Source organism: Cupressus sempervirens, chromosome 9 (genome assembly GCF_028749045.1).
Source record: "Cupressus sempervirens isolate cs-2001-9-10 chromosome 9, ASM2874904v1, whole genome shotgun sequence".
NCBI classification, from domain to species: domain Eukaryota; kingdom Viridiplantae; phylum Streptophyta; class Pinopsida; order Cupressales; family Cupressaceae; genus Cupressus; species Cupressus sempervirens.
The window spans coordinates 432,228,458-432,240,476 of record NC_143126.1 but is presented as its reverse complement, the minus strand read 5'-3'; the positions used below and the strand labels follow the sequence as shown (position 1 = coordinate 432,240,476).

The 12,019-nt window shown below is 36.6% G+C and overlaps 1 protein-coding gene across 4 annotated transcripts in view; it reads right to left on the bottom strand.

Annotated features, from left to right (window-relative positions):
- Positions 1 to 12,019, bottom strand: part of LOC149539139 (peptidyl-prolyl cis-trans isomerase FKBP19, chloroplastic-like) — a 248,668-nt gene that overhangs the window by 153,557 nt on the left and 83,092 nt on the right. For all 4 annotated transcript variants that reach the window (XM_089800464.1, XM_089800467.1, XM_089800465.1 and 1 more), the window contains exon 3: positions 3,685 to 3,813. In XM_089800464.1, the coding sequence (XP_089656590.1) occupies positions 3,685 to 3,813 (129 nt within the window). The remainder of the gene's footprint in view (positions 1 to 3,684; positions 3,814 to 12,019) is intronic.

Below are 12,019 nucleotides of genomic sequence, written 5' to 3'. Positions count from 1 at the left end.
TGTAAGATATATCACCTTCCATATTCACGTTCCTCCAATCTTCCCTAAGTTTTTCTTGCATTTCTCGAAAAGTGGGCTCTCTTTCTTTGCGTGGTGCTTCAGTCCTTGGAAGGAAGATGGGTATTGAGGGTCAAGATCGAGAGGGTTGAAAGTTTGTCCTTCCGAACATAGAGTCGTCACTATGCCCATTTTGTTCTCCTGTTGTCTTTCCCTCGGCCAATTTTTGTAGTGTTTCTTGCATAAGCCTTTGGGTTTCGTTGATTTGCATTTGGTTTCTACTGAGCTCTCTTAACAGATTCATGAGTTCTGTCATAGGATCCAGATGATCTGCCATTCTACCAATAAGGTTATTTCGCCTTCTCCTTCGAGTATAAACTTGCATTCACTTCCACAGACTGGCAGAATAACTAGTCTCTGACACCACTATAATGTTCCCAAGTACTAAGGGACTGGAACTGTACTTAGTCACGCAGAGATGATTGCTTGAGATCCGTATGGAAGTCATACGATTGTGATGGAATGGTCGTATGATGGTGACTGGGTGGTCGTATGGTTGTTTTTTGGAGGCCGTACGGTGAGGTGGCTAGATGATGGACGATTTGTGGAGGCTATACAGTCTAAATGGGGACTATACCTGTTGGGTGTAGGTGCACAAAAGGAGGTCATACGTTAGTCAAAGAGGTCGTATTGTAGTCAAAGGGAGGTCGTACGATAGTCAAAGGGGTGTCATATTGTAGTCAGGGAGGTTGTACGGTGGTCAAAGGGACATTGTACTGTAGTCAAGGAGGTTATACGGTAATCAAGAATGCAGTACGATGGTCGGGTTGGTGAGATGTATGGTGTGTATGGTTGTGGGGATGCCTTGTAGGTGAAGGACATGGTGAGAGTGATGGAATGGTGCAGGCTACATGAAGGATAAATCAACAATAAGAAGTAACTGCCACAAATCATATAATTATGTAATCAACACGAAAATAAAAGATTGGTACTCACATATACAGAAGTTGCATTCCTAATCACGAAATAAAATTGCCTACACAAATGTTGCTCTAGATGTGCCAAACCCGAAGCAAAAAAATACACACGAAATAGGGTGAGGGTGTAATCCCACCAAAACCGGAAATAGCCAAGTAGGGAAGATCTTTCACTTCCGAAATGGTGAACAATACAAACTCCAACAAGAATTTGCAGTACAAAGAAATAATCCAAATTGTATACCTACTACTACCTACATGTCATGCTTAAATACCCTTCGAAGAAACTTCTCGATGGTTTACAAAGATAGTTGACGGCCACACCTACGGAAACAATTCAATAAAAATGGGTCCGAGATATACTAAATCAATTGGCCCATTAACAAAGGTTTGATTAAATATTTAGTTGCTAACAAGAACATTACAAAAGGTAAGTCATTGTCTGGCCACCTGAGGGTGTTGATCAATGACATGGTATCTAACCACTTGGGCGCGATGATCAAAGATACACTTTGAGTCTTTTCGTCTATAGACATTGACTTAAGACTCAATGCTACTTGGGGTATCCAAGCCCAAGTAATGACACTCCACTAGTCCCTACATGTAAGTGTTTGTGGCTCTGAGTAGTGACCCTGAGATCTTGCATTGTGGTTTTACTCAGACTGTATTTTGTCCTTTAAGTCATGCATATTGTTTTGTGTGAGTGTAGCCTTCTTGGTGTATGTGGTTACCTTGTGTTCGTGGTTGGCCTACTATCTTTGTAAGTGCAATGGGGAGGACCTAAAGGTTCCACATAGTAGGGTGGTGCTGAGTATGCCACTATTGGGGACCAATGTATAGGTGACGTGCTTCCTCCAAATTCAAAGAGAGTTTTGAGCATTGATTGCTGCATGCCATGTTTCAATTGGCTCATTCATAGTTGTATGTGCTTATATGCTTTCCTCTTATGTACTTAATTTGTAATCGATCTTCATATGCATAAGTGTGTATTGGATCATAGAGTAGTTTGTCTTGATTGCAATTGAGTGGGTAATGCCTTAATTCGCATGTATCTAGTACTCCTTAGAGTGGAGCAAGCCTACGTTTGAGCCATAAGTTGGTATCGGCTAACCTCCTTGGCATTAGAACACAGATTGACCTCTTACTTGAGCTTCAAACTTGACATCTCAGTTTAGAAAAGCAGTTTTCTGCTTTTGATTGATGTTTCATTGCTTTTGACCCATGAAACAATGCTTTTGAAAGATTTTGCATTGCTTTTGAAATGTTTCTTTTAAAAAAAGAGCACTTCCCAAGATCAAATTGAAAAGGAGAATTTAGTTTTGGATACCCTTTATCTTTTAGAGGCCTCCTCAATCACAATGGACTAGAATCGGTTGCGTCAAGTTATGTTTCCCTTTTTCTTGCATGTTACTTTCTAGTATTATATTACCATGAGGATGTTGTAGTCTCCTCGAAGGGGAATCGTTGACGATGGTCCAGTCATGATCTGTGGGGTTCGTTAATGTGATCTGAACTCTCACATGGCTGATTGAGAATGCCTATGTTTTAGATTGCTTGGGCACTTTTGGAAGTGATGTCAAGACCTCTTCTTGTGTATGATCGTGAGTTGATCATCATGAATATTCTTGCATGTGGTAGCGCGCTTGTTAATCTGTTACACTTGTATGATTGGTTTACATGTTTACTTTCAAAAAGAATTGTTTACCCTTTGGTTCCAAGGGTTCCATACCAGAGCATTACAATGTATAATCTATCCATAATCATCAATAAGTAACATGGTGATCAGAATTAAGAGTTTGCACATACCAAACATTTTTTGGGCCCAGCATCAACAACTCAATCAATAGAATAATTTTCATGCATTTGACCTTTGCAATGTGTTTTGCAAACAGGCCCCCCACCACTATGGCAAAGTTAATAAAGTCTCAGCTTAAAAGGAAAAAATAATATAGATGGTACCCATAATCACCCTCATAAATCACTTCCTTTCTAGCCCACGATGCCTTTAGACAGATACATTTAATATTTCTTGAAACCAATCTACAACTGCCAGTAAATGAAATTATACTTCACAAGTGAGTATTTAAATATTTCTTCACCACTTGAAACACCATATGAAGGCAAAAGTCACAAAACGTGTACTTTGGAGATCCAGATGATGAATATCAAGTGGCAATAGGAACTAAATGCACAAAACCAAATTCCAGAACACGTGCCAAAAAGGTCAAACACTAAAATATGTATTCTTTATAACATAAATTAAATAATTGTGGCATAACTATTAAATGAGTACACTGTTGATACAAAACTTTAAAACATCGTATTAGAATGCTTCCTTGACATCATCTATGTGTATGGTCCATGTACAGGTCTGTTATTAGTTTGTAAGTCACAATGTGGAAGCTTAAAACGAACTACCTGACTCTCACAATATTTTTTTTATTGAATCAAAAGATGGACTCAATTATGACCCTAATTCTATTTTAGGTCAACACTAAGTGACTAAACCATTTATTCTTAACCATGAGTTAAAAGTATCAGTAGAAGATGAATACTGTCTTGATACAAACATTAATGGTGTCACCAGAAGATGAGTACAATCTATATATAGAACTTTAAGGGGTCCTATTACAATGCTTCCTCAACATCATATATGTATCTCCAATAAAAAAATTGGCAATATGTGAGTTCTCTGATAAGAAAGACTTACTGTCTGTAAAATCTGCAGCCTTAGCTGCGTTGTCTTTCAGAGATTGCATAAAAACCTCAAATACCATTGGAAACATCAGCATTTGTCTTCTACCAAGATCTTCTCGACTAAAAGGCAGAGTGCCCTTATCTGAAAAGAAAGAACTCAATATTCACAAGGTATACAATAATTATATTCAAATTTCAATTGATTCCAGGCAATTCAACACAGTAGATAGTCCCTATTACTTCAAAAATGGTAATAACAATAATGAAGTTAATATTCATAAACTGAAGAAATAGATCTCCACACATTTCAATGAAGTGCAAAATTTGGGCTCTACAGTGAGAAGAAAGAAATTCACTGTTCACATATGATCAAAGATTCGGTCATTGGGGATCAAAAATGAAACCAGTTAGGAAACTAATAGGGTAAAAGAACTACACTATGAAGTGAACTATGCACTAAGTGCTAAACAGATACAAACAAAACAATAAACCAAAAAACCTAACATGTTTATATGCCTAGCTATAAGAAATTTGTATCTTGTCAATGCACAGTGCCACAAGTCCGTTGTAGCACTGCTGCAAGTCTACTGCAGGTTCCCCAAAGTACAAAGCACAAATACCCTTGTGAGGGAAGGACAACTAAACAAAGGATGGAACTGATAAAATAAAAGCAGTAGACCCTGAAAAGGGATCAGTGTTGTAACAATGGTTTATCAAGTCTTTGTTTTACTGCTCTATCTAATAAAATGAATACTTGAATTAATAATACTAATAGAGATGACAATGCAGACCAGATACAGAAGTAAAATATATCTTTATTATCACATAAATTTGTTACAGGAGCAAAGATGGCCAGCCACATATCAAAGTCGCTCCAACTAGATCATACTGCCTTCCTTGATACAAAATCAATTCAAAAGAATCAATGACTGCTTTCCTTCACACTTCTGGCTTTGCAAAACCTAAGGTGGGTTATCCTTTCGTGACATCAATTGTGAATACACAACATAACAACTCAATGATGCCTAGCAAATAAATTCCAATACATTTTGACAAGGATTTGTAAATTATCTCATGGAACATATCGAATGCTCGTAATTCGTAAATTTGGGTATGAAAGAACAAATAACTACAATTAAATTAAAACTGACTTAAGTTTATCATTTTGACAGCAATTCTGAAGTTAAGAGAAAGCTTGAAATCAGACCAGTGCCTTTTTAGAGTTACAGTGTTATAGAGCCAAACACTCTCAATTCACATCTAAATATATTTTGATGGTCAGTTGAACATAATCAATTTATGAGAATGTGACCTGCTAAGCTGTAAAAATGTCATCCTACTTAAGAATCCATCTGTGACAACAATGTCCTTGGTATTTTCATGAAGGCATTTACATTATTCCTTGAACAGAAAAATATCTTGGAAAATAACTCAGTGCAATAAATTTGATTGATGAACTCTATAATCTCAGATTATACTATCTTCTTGAGATGATAACACATTGAAGCATGTTTTTCATATAAACTTCAATCAAAATATACAATGCTGCTACAAAATGTTCTTTATAAACTTGCAGCATCATAGCCTAGGACAAACCAAAAGACAAACACATACTGCCCATAATACAATTCTCAGGACCCTTAACAATGAATTGCAATTCACCTTTTGAAGGTTAGATGAGCATGTAAGCTCATTATTGACATTGCATTTTACATTTGAAAAACCTCAACTATATTAAAGTATAACAGGTGTAACAACCCATAACTACTTAATATCCTGGAAAATTTAGCTGCTATTGTTGAAGTAGAAACATGTGAGCTCAACCTATGCCAAAGAAAAAATTGAAAACTGATGACATGGAAGAATCAATTTTATCCATTACCATTTTCCAACATGATGCATATATTTCCTTTGTAGGCCACTCAAATGCTACAAACTTCCCACCTTACCTGTCTGTGCCACATACGTTGCATACAATATTGCTTAGTTTATCTGATAAAACTATACAAACCTCATTTTAATATTAGCCATTTATCCAAATTAGTGTTGCACAAAAGTGACTCCAATTCATCACCTGCAAATATTGATCCAGTCAAAATAGGCAAGATATTATTGAAAGTTGTTTTTCATTTATCAAAGCCTTTATTTTCCCCCTTATAATCCAAAATTTTAGACATTAAAGACTCCTCCAAAGCTTCAAACAATTCAATTTTTCTTTCAATTAAATATCCAACTTGCTCTGGAAAGAAAAAATGTCACTTATCAATCCAAATGCCTTGTGACTACCTGACAATTCTGCACAAGCACTTACATCAAACTTGACATGCATAAAAATACCTCCCATCAGTGGCAAACTTGGATTCCATTTACTCAATATATCCCATAAATTGGCTTTGTTTTGCACATAGCTAGTGTATCCCTTTCTCAAATTAGTATAACTAGCCCATGTGTATTCTTATCAAATATCCAACTTGCTCTAGAAAGAGAAAATGTCACTTATCAATCCAAATGCCACATGACTACCTGACAATTCTGCACAAGCACTTACATCAAACTTGACATGCATAAAAATACCTCCCATCAGTGGCAAACTTGGATTCCATATACTCAATATATCGCTTAAATTGGCTTCGTTTTGCACATAGCTAGTGTATCCCTTTCTCAAATTAGTATAACTAGCCCATGTGTATTCTAACTTGTGCAACATACATGACAATCTATGGCCTAAAAGATTATTAGCAGGACTAACCATTTTTTTCTTACCTTCCTCCTTTAAAGCCTTCTCTGCCTCCTTCCTCTGTTTAGGTTGATACTTCAATTTTGCTATCCTTGGCTTTCAAATGTCTCTACATACAAATGTCTCTATCTTGCAGACTTACAACTCGAGAGCTAGCTTGAGAAGTTGCAAGCTCAGACATTATACTTTAAGGGGGAGGAAATAGCGATTGTGATGTGTTATGTCTTGCGTCAACTTGATATGATCCTTTTGTAGCTTTTCAAAATCTACTTGTAGTTTCTTTTCTAATATCTCACAAAAAAAAGCTATGATGAAAACCAAAAATGTGGCCAGTGTAGTTGTTGTATCACTTAGCCTCCTAACGATTAAATTGTCTATTAACTCATTAAAGTCCCATGCAACTTGGAGCTTCTTGTTCTCAGGGGCTATTGCCCGTATTGTCAATGCCTCAAATTCAATACTAAATAATAACCCAGAATACAACTCTCTAGCTTGGTCCTCTGGTACAGGGCACCCATGGGTTTGAATGACTCTTGAGGACATTTTGGTGTCTTGGAGATGTTTTGTGATGTAATAAGGTCTTGTACAGACTATTACATAGTTTGATGAGTTGTAATAAGGCCACTATAGCCAAATATTGTGTTTGTAGTGCACTAGGAAGGTATAAGTCCTATTTGGTCATGAGAACATTCCTTCTGCACTAGAAACCATTGAATTTTGGTTGGAACCCATTGCGATATGGATTCTATACAGAATTGACATTTGTCAAGTTTTAATAGGATGTCATTCTGGAAGCATACTTCAAGGAAGATTTTCAAGTGCTCAACATGACTCTTTGGATTCTTGGTAAAAACTAAGACATCATCTATGTAGGGAATCAAAAATTTAGAAAATGGGCGGAACAAATTATCCATGGCTTGTTGGAAGATAGATGGAGCAGTCTTGATGTCAAATGGGAGAACTATCCACTAGTAGAGGCCTTGTGGCACAAAGAGAGAAATATTATACTAATCAGATTCTTTGAGCTCTATCTTCTAGAATCCCTTTGACAAATCAAACTTTAAATAGATGCTAGCACCAGAAATACATTGCCATATGTGTTCTTTAGAGGGAAAAGGATATTGATTATCCAATAAGCAAGCATTTAAAGGCTTGTAATTAACTACTAACCGCTTCTCAGGTAGCTCATTTCTATTTTCATCCTTTTATGGGCATACATAGAATGGTAAGGAAATGGAGAAAATGAGGATTTGATGAGATCTTTAGATAACAAATCTGCAATCTATTTTTTGCACATTTAATGTTCAAATATGCTCAGAAGAAAGTAATTAGCATGTCCTCATGGCATAATCTCATTACCATTTGTATATGTCTTGAGAGGTAGAGAAGACTCCAAATTTTCTACCTTTTCTTTGAACATTTTTGTATTTCATAAAATTGAGAGTCAACTGAATCAATTTGCTTAGTGAACCAGACTTGATAGTCACCTCTTTTCTTCTGAAATAGCTCAATTTCTTTTGTAGTGCTACATTTTACTTAAGTCGTGGGACAGAAACTCCTTTGAACTGAAAAGAATCCTTAGTAATGGTAAAGGGCTCCCATGTAGCTAAAGTAGGACTGCCTACAAGTCCATCATAACCATCAAGTTCAATCTGCACAAAATTAACATACTCTGCCTGATTGACAGACAAAGCAATGGGTATTGTACAAACCAAGGAAGATGTATGATTTCCATTTCCAAAGCACAACTTAGTCTGGGTAGCTTGTCATTGGTCCTTTGGAAAACACCAATAGCAAGCAATATTAACATCTACACCAATGTCAAGCAAAATGTGAAGATTGTATGGTTTGATAAATGAAAAATGGACCAAAAGTGTGATAACAAGACAAGATGAAGCAGAAACCACATGCACTTTGTGCATATTTGTCGATGAATCCATTTCCTCTGATATTTCAGCCTTTAGTGCTTTTTCTAATATAGGAGAGTAATGCTTTTCTATGCATAATAACTCTTCATCTGATAGGATGTGGGTCTTTCGAGCAGGAACTTCTTGAAGAGACATATGGCTAGATGATTGTTGCCCTTCTATTTCTCCAATGATTGAGGGAGTTCAATTGTTAGTTCTTGTGTATCCTCTTGTTGCAGATACTCATGTTCATTTTGTGCTTGGCTAATGACCTTATTCAAGAAAGTGCGATGTTGGTGGCGCCAAGATTCTTGAGATAATTTTCCTAAAGAAGCAGATGGCATTGTCCAGAGAGGAAGATCAGTTCTTGAATCATGACAAGGCCTAAAGACTAATGGTCGAGAAGGTGAAGGAGAGGACTTACTCTTCTAGGTTGTTCATCTGTAGGTGAAGAGTGTAATGTCCCCTTTTTCTGGGAAATTATAATTTTGTGTTGCCGGCTCACTTTGCCTTGGTTTCGGGGGCGAAAAAGTCCTTTACGGTGCTCAGTTCAAGATTTGGCTTGACATTTCTAGTTACAGCATCATTAGAGCAATTTTGGCAGATTGTCCAGATGCTTACTATTTTTAGTAAGTAAACAAGGCTCAGAATTCTTGGTATCTCAGTGTTGGTTTGGAAGTGTCTCGCCGAGAGCTTTCCAACGAGCTATTGCACATGCTTATCCAAGTTCATTTGGTCAGTTATTTTGATGCCTGATGATTATATGGTTTACTGACTAAGTGACTTTTGAAGTTCATTTAACTTGTCACTTTATTTAAAAAAGGTACTATGTTCACGTAAGTGACTAAATGACAAAAAAGGTGCTTTATCCCACATTGCCTAAAAGGGTGTGCATCACATAGGGAAAAGTGATAAAGGTACAACAAGCTCTGCATGGGGAGTTATGAAGATTATAATATTTAAATAACAAATATTAATCTAGGAGCTGCAAGCAGTGATTGGTTATCTATTTGAGGACGCAAACCCTTGAAGAAGCATTTGGAGATTGGATGCAAACCTAGCCTTCTTCTAGGTTTTATCTACATTTGCCAATATGACTGTTATTGTTGTTTATAATATTGGAGTTTTTTGAGTGTTGCGTGTTATTGTATTGTTGTTGTATAATACAGTAACGTATTTGGCGGCAATTTGTGTTAACGCTTGGTTTATATATATACTTCTAAATGTTGGAGGAATCAAACAAATTTTTCTAAGTTTTCTTGTATGCATATCTACTGGTTACAAATCGATTAAAGTTCTGGAATTTATATCCAATATTGGTTTACTGTTCAGTTTTAAATTTGTAAGTTTTATATCAAGGGTTTTTTAGTAAATATCCGAAAAGGGATATTACAGTGGTATCAGAGCCATGCATCCTGCTAGCCTATGAAATTATATCAGCAATTAAATTGCAAAAGGAATTGACACAGCGAATATATGCATTTTTTTAAAATATTAAACTGGTTGTTTAATGTGACTAGACATTGTTTCCAAAGGACGAGACCCCTGAGGAAAGTGGTGAGACTAGACGAAAACCTAGTGGCTCACATAGTAATTATAGAGTTGAAGATTCAAAATTAATGGACTAGGAGATTGATATGAAAGTTTATGATAACATACAAATATAAAGTGATTGGCCGCCTCGAATATCAATTGGCTTAGCAGTGGACGGTAAGCAGAAAATACACTTTAAGGGCAATCGAACCATTCTTATCCAAATGAGTTGGAAGGGAGTCTAGACGCGGGAGGGCAGTGAATACCACAAGCGGTGGTCTATAAGCAGCGCATTCCATACACAGCATTCTCCTCGACTCCAAATGACATTTAGTGGAGGTAGCAGTCAACCTTAAAGACACCGTTCAAAGTACTGGTGACTAAGTAAGCTTAGAATTGGGTGGGAAAGGACTTGAGTACAGTCAGGTATCACTGTTGACAGTTTCTACCATTCTTGGGAGTTGACGTTGGCATCATAAACAGAACCAAGGCAGAGTAACTCACAGCAAACCAACACTGCCGCCAACTCTATAATACCAATCACAATCCTTCTAGCAAGTCGCAGAGGAAGGCCATTATCATCTAACGACCTCAGGGTATATGAAATTATAAACATTTGAGGATTAAGGCTGCACGTCTATATCAGTTTACTTGCTGATATTGAATAAGTAGAAAGTCTGGATGCTAACGGGTTGAACTAAAGGTCATCGGGAGCAATCTCGAATAACCAACTGTCTGCGTTTCATTGTCAGGTTCCCCTTAACATCAATTGTGTTGTAAATTTCTTGGTAATGGAAGCCATTAATTAATACGTGGAAATACTTTCAGAACTCACTTGTTCCAGATTTAAGATAGATGCCTAACGTGTGTAGTCTGAAGTTTTAGTATTCATTTGAAATTGTTATTTAGAGTTTCCTTCATGTTGTAAGCTCATTTGACTATCTCTCTGCATTTTTTCTATTGTTGAACTTTTGACAACAGTAATAAAGTTTAAATTCCGAGTGTTTGGCCAACTATTTGATAAAATGCCTTGAGTTCCGATCTGAATTTGTTGATTTGAACTAGGAAAGTTTATTCCAACATTTTGAAACTAATGTTTCTAAAGGAACAAGAGAGGGGAGGGTACTCGCAATCAAATACTATTGTCGTGAACTTCTGCAAAGTCAAGTTCCACATCTTCTAGAATACTACAGTGAGTGGCATTGAGTCGAAAGCAGATTCAGAAAGTTGGACAATGCCATCTATATTTCGTAGGGTAATATATCAATGCAAGTTATCCACAGGTGACAGTTTAGTAGCTATTTAATACACACCAATGCATAAACATTGTGTTGGCAGAATGCATATGCAATGGTGTAACTCAGAGAGTTAGTGTGAACCAACAGATTATAGAGAATCTTTCAGGTGGACCTCCAACTAACAATGCAAAATTGAGCCTAATGATAGAAATAGTTGAGAAAACAGGTTTTCATTGGGAGCGTTTAAATTTCAAGGATGGTTTTGAAAGGCCTTTTCAAGCAGTGAATCCAAAACCATTTGCTACCTCACGGAGAAATGTGCAAAATGTTGCTGATTGTGAAAGGACTTCATACAAGCAGCAGAAGCAAATCTTTATCAGTCTTTCAATACAAGTATAGAAAGACAGGAAGTTGTTGAGGACAAAAAGCATGGCTACAACAGACCTCCAAAAAAATAAGAATTCAAGGTACACTCGTGATGGGCAAATCAAAGATCCTTATGAATGTAAAACTGAAGTAAGGAGACTGTATGATGATTATAACAAATTTTTGTCAAAGCTTCAAAAAGAGTTTCCTTTCATTGACTATGTGGACTTTTAGCTTGAGCTGCAAAACAAGACGGATATGATAAGAAACAAATGCTATGATTTGGCTCGAGATCTCCTTGTAGAGGATAGTTATAGAAATTTGCATAGGGAAAATATCAATCAACTTGATAGTAGTACTAAAAAAGAAGAGCAACCTTCGCATGATAATATGCAAAATACTAATAATGGCACAAGTATACTAATAGGTAATTGGGACACAGAAATATCTTATGGAGCTATTTACACTAGTCCTTCAGATGAGCATGTTGATGGCCCATGTAGAAGAGTTAACCAAACTGCCAACGTTGGCAACTCCCCATCTTATTTAGACATGGAAAATACCAGC